Here is a 16471-nt window from a genome sequence, read left to right on the forward strand (position 1 = left end):
ATTGTAATGAAAGGATGTGATGGGTATATTGATCACACACAAGGAGTTTTCACTTGGCACAGATAATCTATACTGTATCTGTCGTTGTCAGAGGATATCCTATGTGTAACGTCATAGGATTGTTTATTTGTGATGTTTTTAGTTGACGATTCGCAAGAGTTTGGCCAGCAAAGAATTATAATGAAATGTTAAGGACCACTTCACCACTTTTGAACTTATCTTCATATAATTGGGCCTCACTAATGTTCATGATACAATACCACATTTCTTTTTCTACTCAGTCTGTGTCTCATAGGAGGGCTGTGGGCAGTTCAGAAACCCGTCCACAAACGTATTTAGATTTTTATTATCGTGAATAGTAAGCCTGCAGTTTCTATTAGTTTGAATTCACCAGCGGGTTTCTGAACTGCCCACAGCCCTCCTATGAGATACAGACTGAGTAGAAAAGAATTGTAGTATTTTATCATGAACATTACTGAGGACCAATCATATGAAAGCAGGTTGAAAAGGGGTGAAGTGGCCCTTTAAGGCTTTAGGGTGGGTGCTGGGAGATCTTTTTTTCTCTTGGTTATCCTGAAAACCTGTTTTTGGAACTTCAAAATGGAGTATACCTTTACATTATTATAAAGGGTGGAATAGTAGTTTGAATGAGTTTTGCTCTGGCATTTAATGAAACGCTAATATGTAGATTACATCCACATCATCTGGCAAGCTTACCAAACTCTTGTATAATCTTGGTATTTTTATATCAATACAGCAGCATTATTACAGCCAGATCCAGTTTGTCAGATTCTGTTTCTAAAAGCAAAACAGTCTAAACCAATGTTCATTACAATCAAGGTTTTGATTCATTAACCTCACCTCAACAAGTAACATGCTTTCATACAATAGTGAAATTACAGTATGTCAATTCTACAAAATTCTCAATTCTCAAAATATGTCCCCTAAGCCTCAACACATATTTACCTAACTACTAAAAAATACCTGCCTACAGAATATTCCTTGGAGGTTAGAGATACAAAGGCTTTTGACACTCTGCTCTCCTGTTGTTCACCTTCTTGTAGCTGGTTCCACAGTTGGTGAGAATTCTGAAGAACCTAATCATGTCTGGATACTCTCCTGAGCATGATGTGTCTGGCATCAGTGACCCCTTCCTGCAGGTAAGACTTGAAACATTTAATCTGTGACTTGATTGGGAGCTATATGACATTTCTTTGTATCTAGCTTTTAGCCTGACAACACTTGACACTGCTGACGCTTTCTGCTAAATTAAGGTGCGGATATTGAGACTACTGCGGATTCTTGGCAAGAGTGATGACGATTCGAGTGAAGCGATGAACGATATCCTTGCACAGGTTAGAGTTCAAGTTTTTTCCACTTAATAAAAAAAATAAAAACATGAACGGCAAAGAGAAGAAACAAAACAAAGACAAAAAAATGGAACAAAGGGCTGCATTTTTCACATATTACAGATCAGCACGATCTATGAATACAATATTTGAATTCCTCATACATTGGCAATGGGCTGAAGGAAGAGATCTCACTTTCCAACTTATTGTCAAACTTATCCTCTTGCAGTCCGAGTATGAATGGTAGTTTTTCCATGACGTATATTTCTCCAGTAATATTGTCCATCCTATTGTCTTTGGTTGGTTGGCTCCTGTTGGTATACCAGCGTTGTGTGATCGCTTTCTTACTTGAGTTGAAGTTTGACACTGTGGTTAAAACGAAAGCCTCTCTAACCGAATGGTAGTTCTGACTCTGGGATTGCTTTCATTCTTCTAAAGGTTGCAACCAACACAGAGACGAGTAAAAATGTAGGCAATGCAATCCTTTATGAGACGGTTCTCACTATAATGGACATCAAATCGGAGAGTGGACTGAGGGTGAGTTAATTTGTTTCCCCTTTACAAAATGTATGTTCTGTTAAAAGGTTCAATATGTTTTGTGGATATATGCAATCATTACTGATTCCCCATGTAGTAGAGTGAAGTAAAAAATATTAAATCGTTCTATATTGATGGAGAAATCTTTTTTATTTTCGCTCATATTGCCTTCCCATCTGTGTTTACATTTACCAGTATGCATTGTGACTAAGGTTGTGAAAAGGCAACGGTATATATTTATATATACATGGCACCCCTATGACTGACTAATGAGAAAAATATATTTCATATGGTAAAAAAAGCATTTTCTCTGTTTTGCAGGTGTTGGCAATTAACATACTGGGACGCTTCCTTCTTAACAATGATAAAAATATTAGGCAAGTTACTTTTATAGCCTTCCAAATAATAGCCTTTGCCCACCTCATCACTTAAGAAGCACAAATACCCAGCTCTGGCTTTGTTGTGAAGGTTATGTTTTGTGACGTGCCCCCTTTTCAGATATGTGGCGTTGACGTCCCTACTGAAGACGGTACAAACGGATCACAATGCGGTGCAGAGGCATCGGAGCACCATCGTGGATTGTTTAAAAGACCTGGATGTGTCCATCAAGAGGTGAGGATCACAGAACACTGGTGTCTTGGCAATTTAACCGGTCATAACATCATTAATAAAATAGACTATCTACAAGCTTGCTATGTGTCACATCGTAGTGAGTTTTGAGCCGTTTCTGTCCCTTTGTACTCCCGTCCCAGGCGTGCGATGGAGCTAAGCTTTGCTTTGGTGAACGGCAACAACATCCGAGGCATGATGAAGGAGCTGCTCTACTTCCTTGACTCGTGTGACCCAGAATTCAAAGCGGACTGTGCTTCAGGAGTCTTCCTCGCTGCAGAGAAGTAAGAGTCCATCTCACAGAGATGCTGCACTGTATTCTATTCACCTGGTTTTCCCCCATACTGTAGATATCATAAAAAATAGATGCCTCACTGGCCGTTGCAGTTCATTGGAGCGACGTCGTGTATCCCAATGAAGGCGGAAGTGCAGTGCTGAAGGCTTATTTTTTCATGACAATACATTACAATACAAGACAAACAAACACAGTTATTAATACACCAACAGAACATCAGAGCCAGCGGGGATTAGATTACTAACAGAATACATTAACCCATTCTGAACGGGAACCCATTTTGGTGTTATGGCATCATGTTATGCTTTAGCTGTTGAAAAATAGCAGATCTACAAGCTCATAGCGCGCCACCGAGTGGCGCGATACGAGCTTGTAGGTCTGCTATTTTTTGAAAAATCGAAGAGCGACTGACATTTTTTAAAATCTGATCTCAGGTCAGAATGGGTTCATCAGACCCAGTGTGTGTCCAGTGGAAACCTCGTATGAATCTGATCTCAGGTCAGAATGGGTTATTTAGAAGTGCTGAAGGCATTTGTCACGTCGCTGCCCAAGTGGCGTCACTCATGCGACTCCTCCATGTCTCTCGCTGTCACTCAAATGACTACTGGCCAATCACAGCGCGTCTTTTCCGGGACTTACAGTATGTTACGCACGAGGAAGCTGCTCAATGAAGGCAAATGCTTTGCAAGGAATCTCAAGGAAATTGTGCCTTCAATTGTGACACCTCAGTGGTGCCTCAGAGGGCCTCTACGTTTATCTGTCTATGGTTTCCCCCCCCTTACTGGTTTTAGTGTACTGTACTGATACACCCCTAGAAATAACTCAAAAGCACAGTATAACTAGTGTCATGTAATGTCATCGTCATCAACCTTACATTTTGTCTGTCAATACTTCAATGGGTGAGTTGTGGATGATTTAGAAGCATTAATCAGATATAGACTGACCAAACTGTGTGAGGTGAATGAACACCAGTAGCCCGACTACTTAGAATTTTGCACACTAGATCATAGTTAATTTAACAGATTGCCACCATTGATTCTTAGTTAGACAAATATGTAAAGAAGGAAAGGCGATTTAGTACTTTCTTCTCGTTTCACTGTGAGGCAAACTGGAGCCGAACGTTTGATGGAATGGACATGAATGAATATGAATGAATACGTTTGAAGAAGGAGGTTCAGGGGAAGAAAAAAGAAACGCCACACATTCTGCTGCCTTGCTTTAACCCATTCTGACCTGAGATCAGATTCATACGAGGTTTCCACTGGACACACACTGGTCTGATTAACCCATTCTGACCTGAGATCGGATTATAAAAATGTCAGTCGTTCTTTGATTTTTCAAAAATAGCAGACCTACAAGCTCGTAGCGCGCCACTCGGTGGCGCGCTATGAGCTTGTAGATCTGCTATTTTTCAATAGCTAAAGCATAACATGATGCCAACACCAAAACGGGTTCCCGTTCAGAATGGGTTAAGACATGCACGCTATACGTTTATTGAGATATGTAAAGAGCACAGAGTAGGTTTATAAGTAAGGACTTGTTTTCAGGAGACTGTCTAAAATTGACAGTCAGATTTGAACAATCAATCTATGATATCTCTTTTATTATCCTAAACTGGATCATTACACAATCATTAAATAATAATGTTTGTCCACCCGGCCGGCTGTCACCGACTTACTTACAACGTGTTGAATCGAACTTCTGGCCCTGGTTTGCCTCCACAGGTGCGTCAATGGCACGTGCCATGTCATATTTTTATATATAGCCTTGAGACAAAGGGAACTACACAGGCACACCTTCAAACACCTGATGGATCACCTGACCCTAGTAGACTCTTCCTGTTAAGAGGCGCCTCTGCTAGTCTAAAACAGCTGGTAAAAAATTAAGGCAATGGACAATAACACTGCAGGCGCCGCAATGAAGAGCAAAAATGAAATGAAAAATCAAAAAACAACAAAAACACTGCATTGCATATTATTATGGGGTCAGGTCCACTGCAATGTTATCCATGTGTCCACATCATGGGTTCCGTGGGTCAAAATAAGGTAGAATCACTGGTGGTGGCAGATTCATTTATGAATTAATACCTGGCAGTTAATGTGTGTTTTTATTTTTTAATAAATCAGTTTTAAAGAAAAAAAATCATTATCAATGAATCAATATTGCCAATTATTTGGGGCCCACTTGCAATATCCCCATAATGGCCCGCAGGCCTGGAATCACTGCACAGATCTGGGAGCAATGTGCACATTTATTTTTCTATTTTAAACGTTATTTCTTATTGGCCAAGCTTTTCAAATGCTATGAGGAATAAATGAGTGGTCGTCTGAAATTTGGACAGCATTTAACCTTATTCTCATTCAGTGTACATTTGCACAGCATTTACCTTATTCTCATTCAGTGTACATTTGGACAGCATTTACCTTATTCTCATTCAGTGTACATTTGGACAGCATTTAACCTTATTCTCATTCAGTGTACATTTGGACAGCATTTAACCTTATTCTCATTCAGTGTACATTTGGACAGCATTTAACCTTATTCTCATTCAGTGTACATTTGGACAGCATTTACCTTATTCTCATTCAGTGTACATTTGGACAGCATTTAACCTTATTCTCATTCAGTGTACATTTGGACAGCATTTAACCTTATTCTCATTCAGTGTACATTTGGACAGCATTTACCTTATTCTCATTCAGTGTACATTTGGACAGCATTTACCTTATTCTCATTCAGTGTACATTTGGACAGCATTTACCTTATTCTCATTCAGTGTACATTTGGACAGCATTTACCTTATTCTCATTCAGTGTACATTTGGACAGCATTTACCTTATTCTCATTCAGTGTACATTTGGACAGCATTTACCTTATTCTCATTCAGTGTCTATCAATTGTTAACCACTGTATATTCTGTTTTTCAGGTATGCTCCTTCGAAAAGATGGCACATAGACACCATCATGAGAGTCCTGACGACAGTATGTATACCTTTGTGACGACACCAATGCAATACCATTGGACCCCTTTTTAAGCATACTGTTGTACACTAGCCCTCTACACTCTCTGCAATCTGTCCTGATCTTTCCCACAGGCGGGGAGCTACGTGCGAGACGATTCAGTTCCTAACCTCATCCAGCTCATCACCAACAGCGTAGAGATGCACGCCTACACCGTACAGAGGCTCTACAAAGCCCTGCTGGATGACATCTCGCAGGTCAGCCAACTGTCCGTGTTCGCAGAATGTGTGCAGCATGACATGACGGGCCAGTTGTAGATTTGTGTTGTTAAAAGCTTCAAAAAGTACAACAAATGTGTTTCTCTGTGTCTGTAGCAACCCCTAGTGCAGGTGTCATCTTGGTGCATAGGAGAGTATGGAGACTTGCTGGTGTCTGGGCAATGTGAAGAGGAAGAACCCATTCAGGTATACATTCAGAATCTCAGTCAAAATAACAAATACGGTAAACACAAATTGGCCTGTTTGTGATTATAGCCCAGGGGTTCTCAACCCGTGGGTCGCGACCCCTCGAGGGGGTCCCCAAATTATTTAAAAATAAATTGCAACTGAATGGCTGGAAAATAGGAATTAAGAGTTTACATAGTAGTACGTGGTGTACGCATAAACTTTCCTTAATGATTATATCTGTTTTCAAAGACTGAATTTGCAACCCATGTCTGCCAACGGACTGCTCCCACCACAACCAATACTTTGGTTAGGGTTAAGAAAAGCCCTGCCACTCAGGCAATGTTTCAGCAGACCTGCATCAGTATGTTGTGTCCTCTGTGCTCCGTCTAGGTAACAGAGGATGAGGTTCTGGATGTATTGGAAGGACTACTGGTGTCCAACCTGTCCACTCCTGTTACCCGGGGTTACTCTCTCACTGCAATCATGAAGTTGTCCACTCGCTTCAGCAGTGTAAAGTAAGTGTGGACTTTTAACATTCGTCTTAACCCATTTAGGCCTGACGTCGAGAAAAGGAAAAAAAAGCCTTATAAATTCTGACGGTTTTCTAAAATACCTCATGTTTCTACGTCAGTGGTGCTCAATATTTCATGTCAAGGACCCCACAAATTATAATATGTAATTGGCCCGCCGACCCCCCATCTGAAAATATGTTGTTCCAGGGACCCCTCAGAAGCAAAGATTTGAGTTAAAAACGTTGTAGGTTGCTTGTAGGTCTGCTATTTTTCAATAGCTAACGTTATAACATAATGCTTTAAAACACCAAAAGGGGTTCCCGCCCCAAAATGCGTTAAATTGTCCCGTTGTATCAAGGATGGTACAAATTAAAGTGTCTAGTGCACATACGCCTTGTTAGAGTGCAAGTGATTACAAAGTACCTTTTTTCTTTTTTTGTTTTATAATTTCAGTTGGGAAAAATGATATATATAAATTTTATTCAAAGAGTATGACATGTCATTTTCACAGACAGAGAATATGACTCTTCGTTTTTTTTTACATTTTCTCATTTTTCTTACATTTTCTAGTTAAATAAAATAAAACAAAACATAAAATAAAACAAAGTATAAAAATAAAAAACGAAAAATGATATATTAACGAAGTTATTTTTTTATAACCCATCATCCATTTGCTGTAAGGCAGGGAATACCGTTTCACTGACGTTCTAATTTCCTTTTTCAGCCGAATCAAAAAAGTGGTGTCGATATATGGCAGCAGCATCGATGTGGAGTTGCAGCAGAGGGCTGTGGAGTACAACGCACTTTTCAAGAAATACGACCACATGAGGTGAGGCAGCGTCGCCTTCTCCTTCGTATTCCTATCGTGGTCATTAAATCCATAATAGACGGACGGACTGACACATCAACGTTTATCTCCCTTCTGGCTCCAAAACTATGGAATGCACTTCCCATCACAGTCAGAACTGCAGCCTCACTCCCAATCTTCCGCCGTAGTCTGAAAACCCACCTCTTCAGTTCAGACTCCACCATGGCCCGTAGCACTTGCCCTAGCCTAGCCCCTTAGATAGCACTTTATGTAGACTTGTAGAGAGTATTTTAGACAGACTTATAGCTTGTTACGTAGACAGCACTAGAATTGCATTTTATGTAGTCATAGCACTTTATAGTACACATGTATATTGTATAATATATACTATAGTATAGTATGTATAGTTGACATAGACACTCCACTGTTACGTTCTTAGTTTATACATGATCCATGATAACTACTTTTTATATATGTGATGTATGCCATGCGTTTGTTTTTTGCTTAATGTAAGTCGCTCTGGATCAAGAGCGTCTGCTAAATGCCTAAATTATCTGTTCCTGTCCCTCTCTAGGCCGGCTCTACTAGAGCGAATGCCCGTCATGGAGAAAACGTCTTCTAACGGCCCCACAGAGATTGTGCAGACCAACGGGGAGACGGAGCCCTCGGTGTTGGATGTGAAACATCCACCCCTCATCACTCAGCCAACAAACCAGGTAAGAAGACGTTCCAGGGACTTTTTTAGGCTGGACATGTGCCCATGGGACCCTGACGGCTTCCAATCGGTGTTGATTTTGTTCGTTGAAATAGTTGGGTAATTTATTGTTGGTGTTTTTTTGTCCTTGGTTCTCCAGGCTAATGATCTGTTGGACCTGTTGGGTGGTAATGATGTGGTACCAGTTATCCAGACCACGCTTCCCACAAAGCCTGCTTCAGCTGGGGGAGAGTTGCTTGATCTGCTGGGGGACCTCTCCCTGTCCGGTATGAGACCTGTTTTCATCGCTCACCAGGGGATGAGCAAGGGACGGCAGGACTTTGTCGCTCTATAGAGCACCGAAGTCCTGACGTAACTCGCTCATCCCTTCGATTCCCCTGGTTCACGGAAGTAATTTCTCTATGGAGAATAACATGGGGTGATCTTAATATCGTCTACTATAAGCGTTGTGGTCCAAAAATAAACAAGCTGTCTCGGCGTTATTATTACGGAGGTGTCTCTGTATCGTTTGCAACAGTCAGTCACTCATATGATACGGTCTGCTTCTAGAAAAAATGTAACTAATTCAGTAGCAGTAACATTAGCGTTTTCTCTCAGTCAGTTGATTCTTAATATCCATATGAGTGAAGCGGCCGGGATGACATGTTTATTTTTCAAACACAGTTCTTATATGAGGCGATCTAAAATCCCCCCTATGGGTATTATAATGCAAATAAAAAGTACATGAACCTGTGGATTTGCGCCCTCTACCGATATTGACGTCAGACTTCGGTGCTCTATAATAAATACTAATAGTATAACTACCATTAAGACGCTAAGGGCGAGAAGCAACCTCGCCCTAAAGGGAGTCTCATTGCGAAACACATTATGAGCGTGTAGATCACCTTTTTCTATCCTTACAGATCTAATCTAATAGGGGTCCTTCCTTGGCACAAAATCCTTTCAAATGGGGATCTGCAGCCATTATCAATTTGGGGATCTTGAAAATGCTTGAGAACTACTGCTGGAAGGGGAGTGTGTGTGCTTGTGTTGAACCCTGGTGTGTGTTCTGCCCTCCCCAGGTGGTCCAGCGGCCCCTGCTCCCCCCTCCTCTGTGCCCACCTCCCAAGCCCCCTTCCTCCTGGACGGCCTATCCTCACAGTCCTTGTTTAACGATATTGCAGCCACAGGTGAGTCACCCACACAGTGCCATCCCATTAGCTCTTCGTTTCGTCTACAAGAGCTAGTGCCGTTGCCATGAAACCTATTTCATGGATTCCTGCATTTGTAATGGCGCACTCTTATGGTGTCGGATAATGTTCTCGGAAACCTCATTTGGGCGGAGATGTGACCATTCTATTCATTAGAATATGTTCAAGCAGAGCAGAGCTCACCATGCTGTAATACATGACATTTAACCCATTCTGAACGGGAAACCGTTTTGGTGTTAGCATCATGTTGTGCTTTATCTATTGAAAAATAGCAGATCTACAAGCTCATAGCGCGCCACCGAGTGGCGCGCTACGAGCTTGTAGGTCTGCTATTTTTGAAAAATCGAAGAACGACTGTGACATTTTTAGAATCTGATCTCAGGTCAGAATGGGTTAATCAGACCAGTGTGTGTCCAGTGGAAACCTCGTATGAATCTGATCTCGGGTCAGAATGGGTTAAATCGCTACCAAACCCCTATGGTGGTGTGCTATGCTTAGACTTCCTGTAACATGGGATCAAATCCCACTCTCTACACTACACTACTTTTTTTCACATCTGGGCAAAATCTTGCCACTTACTTTAGGCATAATTTTTGCAACTTTAGGCATAGTGTTTGTGAGGACTGCCTATAAGTCTCATCATAGTCTGACCTACATGGCTGGTTAAAACTAAGGCTAGGTTTAGGCATAGCCCTGATCAGGAGGTGGTACAACCCTGATTCGAACCCAGAACTTCTTTTACACATTGTCAAAATGTGTAAAAGAATTGGGTGATTCTTGTTATAATGGACATTTAATTAAACAAACTTAAAAATCTCAGAGCTTCTAAGGCTAGGTTTAGGCATAGCCCTGATCAGGAGGTGGTACAACCTTGATTTGAACCCAGAATTACACAATTGTCAAAATGTGTAAAATAATTAGGTGATTCTTGTTATAATGGACATTTAATTAAACAAACTTAAAAATCTCAGAGCTTCACAGATGCTGGAAAGTTCCATCTACTACTGATACTACAGCTACTTATTTGTAATGCACTTTCATGCATCACTATGTTCCAGAAGGTTCTGTGTTCGCTTTGTTGTCAAAAACAGCTTCTCATGAATTTCCTCCGTCTCCCATAATATGCAGTTTGTGTGGTATTGTCGTTCTGGAACAAAGCCCATTGGTGATCAATCATTTTTACTGGACTACCCTTGAACGTCTGAAATTCTGCTGAATATGCTGTTTTTCAATGCTCCTTTTTTCTTGTGCTTTTTTTTTCTTCTCCTGTAGCGATCCCACCTATGACGGCGTACAACAAGAACGGTCTGAAAATAGAGTTCACGTTTGAGAGAGCCAACCCCAACCCCAACATAGCGGTCATCACCATCCACGCCTCCAACACCACCGAGGCCGACATGACAGACTTTGTGTTTCAGGCTGCAGTACCAAAGGTAACGCATCTGTTTTAACTGTGCAACAGCTGGCCAATTAAACTCCTGTGGAGCAGATTTCTCCCTAAAGCATGCTCAGAGAATGACAGCGGGTACACGGTACACATTGCCGTGCTTTCATTTATTTATTGTTTCCGTTGCCACAGTAGGTTGTCATATTGCAACTTAGCAAAGTCAAAGTCATTATGATTTGTCACACACGTTACCGCAGTGAAATGTGTTCTCCGCATTTGACCCATCTCGTGGAGCGGTGAGCCGCAGCCAAGGAGCGGTGAGCTGCAGCCGTGCCGCGCTCGGGAATCATTTGATTAGTAGATTTGACCCCCAATCCAACCATTTGATGCTGAGTGTCAAGCAGGGAGAGGCACTGGGTCCCATTTTTACAGTCTTTGGTATGACCCGGCCGGGGATCGAACCCCGACCTCCCAGTTTCAGGGCGGACACTCTAACCACAAGTCCACTGAGCGATTCATCCATCGATGGAGACGTCTACAAGATATATGAATTCCTACGAACACCATTATGCCTCTTTAGGCAAGGCTGTGGCAGCTGTGGAGTTTATTTGTATAATAAGCACATTTCATGCACAAAGTATAGCCCACAGTCATTAACACATTGAAATTGATTGATTGAAATGGACTCCTGAGGAAGTATTGGTGTATTAGGGTGAGCACAATGTATACGATATCATGATGTTAAGGAGTATAAACTTATGGATATAGACGGCCAAATACAGATAATTCTGGGGGTCCTTGACATAAAAAAGGTTGAGCACCACTGACGCAGAAACATAGGTTTTTTTGCAGACAACTCTTAGGATTTAGAAGACATTTGTAGAATTGTCCTCACGTCTAAATGGGTTAAAGACCTATTCATAGATTCATCATTCATCATTCGTTATGAAACCCTGTCAACCAAAATCTGTAATTATTATTTCATAACGGCTCAGTCACTGTACATACAGTAGCATTGTAACGTTGGAATATACCGAACTCTTCTCTGAACCACTTGGATATTTTAGTAGAATAGGGGCTGGTCAAAATGAAGTAATTGTGACATTGATTTGAAAGTCAAACTTTTGCCTCAATTACAATTAATGAGTGATTAAGAATGAAAAGACATTGCATGGATGGGCCATTGGAGGCACTGGGTCCCATTATTTAGAGTCTTTGGTATGACCCGGCCGGGGATCGAACCCCGACCTCCCAGTCTCAGGGCGGACACTCTAACCGCAAGAGCCACTGAGCTGGTAGTCAATAGTCAATATCAACGAATAAACATGAATAAATCTGAATAGAATTTGTTAAGTAAGAAATATTAACAAGATTAAGTTTGTTATTGGTTCCAAATATCGGTTATGATACATTTTTGGTTAATGTGTACTCTTTATCGCTCAGACATTCCAGCTGCAGCTGCTGTCCCCCAGCAGTAACGTTGTCCCGGCTCTCAACCAGGGGAGCGTCACACAGGTCATCAGAGTTCTCAACCCACAGAAGGTACGTTTGGTTTATAGGTCCACTCTGTCAGTTTACTCTTAAATGCCGGGTTTCTCAAAAAAAGACCCACATTTTTCATTGGGCGAGAAAGTATTAGTTAGTTCATTTGTTGCTGTATATATATTTTTTAATCACACCCGTGTGAAGTGAGGGGCGCTCTTATCATCTTACAACATAATGTTTGTTTAAGCAATGCATGCTAATGTTTTAGTCCTCAAAACAAACATAAAATTTATCTTTATTGTCTATGGCGTTTTCTTAAACGAGCATCGTTGAAAGACAAACATTAAAGCTGTATATAGGAGGGGCTAGCGCCCCTCAATAATTATAGAAAGCTACTCGCTTTTTGATTTTTCGATTAATATTAAAGGTAATTATTAGGGATGCACCGAAAGGGAAATTCTTGGCCGAAACCGATTACCGAATATAGGAAACAGTTGGCAGAATACAGAATGTAATTAATATTATATATCTTACCATTGCTGTCATGGCCGTACCTTAAAGCTATATGCGGTGATATATTTTCTGCCTATTTGGGCCGAAACTGAATAGGCCAAAAATTATTTTTTTGCCATTTTCTGCCTAATATTTTCTGCGGCCAAATATTCGGTGCATCACTAGTAATGATAGAATAATCATGGATAGTTGCAGTCCTAATTCTTTCAGTTGTATATTTTTCATTGACATAAACACTATGCATCATCCTGACGATATTTCAGCAACAGCTACGAATGCGGGTCAAGCTGACGTACTCCCACAAAGGCTCGGCCGTGGCGGACCTGGCCGAGGTTAATAACTTCCCTCCTCAGTCCTGGCAGTGATGTGAGCCTAAAACACCCTGCCCTGCCGGGGGAACTATATGAGAAAACGATTTTCCTTTTCACCTCTCCCTCCTTTTCTTCAAAACGGATCCCCCTGTGACATCACCGGGCGCAGACCGCTGCTGTCGCTCGAGTTGCATGGGAAGCAGTGGAACGTAACACAGGGGGGAAGCAGTGGAACGTAACACAGGGGGGAAGCAGTGGAACGTAACACAGGGGGGGAGGAGGGGAAAAAAACGGATGGTATGAATGAAGACCATAATGATTATTGACGTCGCCAAGAAAAATCTGAAACAAATATCCATGGACTTACCTGATCTTCTTAATCGGTTTAGCGTTGATCTGTCAGCTTTGAAATCTGTTTGCTTTTTGGCCCAACAACCACACTCACAATTTATTTTACGTAAAACACACTGTGGTACGTTCCACCTTGCTGAGGGACTGTAAAGAACTTTCGGCCACTGCATGAGCACTTGTGTAATTCAGTTTTCTTTGATTTGTGGTTTTAAATTCGTCATTCATTTAAGATTGTTTCTACTAAATCAAATCTAACTTGACTACAATCTGCACACGCTCCACTGCTAAAGGTGTATCTTTCAGTAGGCACTCCTCGGTTTCTGTAGCCAATGATTTAAAGCAGTCTTTTATGTGTATCCCAGAACGTTGCTCCAGCACTATAATTTAGTGGTAATTAACTGGTTTCATATTCAGATTTTACACCCATAGCCTTGGTCATCTCGTTCTAACAGCAGGACAATGTTTGAAACATCAAATACCATCTTGAAGTTTGGGGATGAACTCGAGACTTGTATTCATTGTCATTTCCATCATTTTAGCTTGAAGCCTGTTTGAGTGTTACTAGGATGACTTTTAACATTTGACTAGCTTGGTGGGGCTTTCCTGGTTCCGACATGAGGTCTCTGGGCTGCATCCTGTTGTTCAGAGGAAATGCTCTACCTTAGTTTTGCTGTCGTCATGTTGGCAAAATAAACATTTCCATATTGCCTATAGTGGGATCAGCTGTGGCTGGCTACGTTTCAGAGGATGGTCTATTCCACACGCAGTTCCCTTTCCTAAAATAAACCCCACAAGTAGCTTCTCTTTGTGAATTTATTCAGCGACGCAAACGCTTAATGGCTAGTCTGAGCCATTTTTGAAGGATAATCCTGGTCAGAAATGAATCATAATTGTTAATCGGACGAACCCCCTCGATCTGCGTTCACGTTTCCTGCGGCTAAATGCTCCGCAGGCGTAAGATATCAACACAACACGGCTTGTAGTTTAGACAAACGTTGAGTTTTATTTAACTTGGTTGGGCTTAGTCACCCTGCACGTACATGTAAATGAAGTCTTTTATGAATGTAGTTACATGCACTGAATGATTTATTTCCTCCTCTTTCTCTCTCCCCTCGAGTCTTCGTTATGACGCTACATTGAGGTCATTGTGTTGGCACTATTTTTGTGATGGTATGTTTTAGTTTCTTTTGATTTTTCTTAAGTGATTTAACTTAAAATGATATGCCTGATATTAAAGTGATGTGCCTTTCTGACAAACTAAATAAGTAGACCTATACAAAGTGGGTTGGTAAGAGTCTAATTGTGTCGAGTGTATTTTGAGGATGACATCCTGGGAAAATACTATTAGAAGACGATGGGCTGGATGGATTTAAAGCAATATTTCACTTTTAATAGAACATTTTCACTTTTAAGTACACCTTTGACTTACTGTAGAAAATAATAAACCACTACTAATATTCACTTGCCTGAGGTAATTTTAAAATGTGTATGGGTCCTCGAACCTTAGATGTATCGTCGTGTACTAGAAATCCTAATTGTATTTTTAAGGGACATCTTATCTTAAGATGCTTCGTGGCACCATCAGCTTTCTTCTACATACACAATAACGGTCTGGGGGTAACATTTTCATTAATCGTCTGGGGGGGAGGGGGGGGGGGGGTATTAAAAAGGCCTAATCATTGATGACTACGGTTTATCACGGCAGCTATTGTCATTCTACCCGATACCAAGTTTGTGTTCAAAACAATCAGAAGTGTAAATGTTCTTAGTAAAGGGAATTGTTGCTTTAAGATTTTTTTTTCTTCTGTTTTTTTTTCTTTGTTTTTTTTCCATATCTTTGTTTTTGAAAGGAGCACACCTGTATTCACTTGGATCATTATTAGTTTGAGGTACAGTGACTGAGCTAGCTTCTGTGGTGACCGTTGGGAATGATTTCTTGGTTTTGCATATTTCTCCGAATCAGAATTCCGACCACGACGTCGTTGTCGGGGGTTGGGTTGGGATGGGACTCGGGAGGGAGGGAGGGGCAAACCTTAATGGGACTCGGGAGGGAGGGAGGGGCAAACCTTAATACCTCGCAGTTTATTTTTCTTCTCTTTTCTGTTAACTCTTAAAGCGCACAGTGAGATGGACAGCTGTGTTCAAGTCATATGATTGCAATCAAAGCGTGGAGCGTCTGTATGAAAAATAAGCTTACAGCATTATAACTTAACCACTTAAGCCCTCTATAAGTTCTAAATTGCTCCTATACTTGGTGTGGTATTGGTGTTGCTAAGTCTCTTTGCCAAAAAATAGCCGATCTACAAGTTGACAAGGTGTCACGAATCACGATGCATAGTGAGCTTGTAGATCTGCATATTTTTTGCCAAATGTTCCATCCAGAATAGGGACGCTAGAGATGAAGTGGTTAATGGGCTTAGCACCCCTATAAGCTGTTTGTGTTCACAGATCGTCAGATGTTCAATCGGGCTGTATTCTTAATATTCACTATGCTTCACTCTAACTTTTGTGACCAAATCAGAGATGCTATTTAGCTTTGGAAATATTTTTGAGCTACAGTATGTGTATATGGAGGAAATTATTTTTTGTTCAGTTAACTTTTTCCGTTGACAAAATGCTATATTGGCTTTTTTCTGTACATATTGAGGGCTTTTACACTTTTGTCTCTTGTACTATCTTTCATCCTTTTTTTAGATACCAACCATTTTCTAAAAACTTCCAATTATTCACAATGTAAATTGTCTGAATAGATCTAGGCCACATAGTCTATGGAAAAATACTTCCCCGTTTCATCACATACTCATTGTAAAAGTTATATGATCTGCTGCCTGTACATTGTATATAATTGTAAAACATACGAAAGCTGATCAAATTAAATAAAAGTACAAAAACCATCCATGTGAAGACGTGAAAAGATTAGCTAGGGAGTCGGGACTAATTGTATACATACTGTATATACAAAGAAAATCTTGAAAGATCACAAATGGTCTGCATTTTATCAC

General features: G+C 40.8%; 1 protein-coding gene across 2 annotated transcripts in view; it reads left to right on the top strand.

Annotated features, from left to right (window-relative positions):
* ap1g1 (adaptor related protein complex 1 subunit gamma 1) overlaps positions 1 to 15109 on the top strand; it is a 29889-nt gene extending 14780 nt beyond the window's left edge. For both annotated transcript variants that reach the window (XM_080763758.1, XM_080763759.1), the window contains exons 7-23: positions 1065 to 1160; positions 1275 to 1355; positions 1788 to 1886; positions 2208 to 2263; positions 2385 to 2498; positions 2639 to 2779; positions 5718 to 5772; positions 5886 to 6008; positions 6126 to 6215; positions 6588 to 6712; positions 7434 to 7538; positions 8092 to 8233; positions 8372 to 8498; positions 9294 to 9401; positions 10695 to 10855; positions 12253 to 12351; positions 13071 to 15109. In XM_080763758.1, the coding sequence (XP_080619884.1) occupies positions 1065 to 1160; positions 1275 to 1355; positions 1788 to 1886; positions 2208 to 2263; positions 2385 to 2498; positions 2639 to 2779; positions 5718 to 5772; positions 5886 to 6008; positions 6126 to 6215; positions 6588 to 6712; positions 7434 to 7538; positions 8092 to 8233; positions 8372 to 8498; positions 9294 to 9401; positions 10695 to 10855; positions 12253 to 12351; positions 13071 to 13172 (1824 nt within the window). In that variant the 3' untranslated portion in view covers positions 13173 to 15109. The remainder of the gene's footprint in view (positions 1 to 1064; positions 1161 to 1274; positions 1356 to 1787; positions 1887 to 2207; positions 2264 to 2384; positions 2499 to 2638; positions 2780 to 5717; positions 5773 to 5885; positions 6009 to 6125; positions 6216 to 6587; positions 6713 to 7433; positions 7539 to 8091; positions 8234 to 8371; positions 8499 to 9293; positions 9402 to 10694; positions 10856 to 12252; positions 12352 to 13070) is intronic.
* The last annotated feature ends 1362 nt before the right edge of the window (positions 15110 to 16471 follow it).

The sequence above is a fragment of the Protomyctophum bolini genome (genome assembly GCF_963924005.1).
Source record: "Protomyctophum bolini genome assembly, chromosome: 1".
In the NCBI taxonomy this organism is placed as follows: Eukaryota; Metazoa; Chordata; class Actinopteri; order Myctophiformes; family Myctophidae; genus Protomyctophum; species Protomyctophum bolini.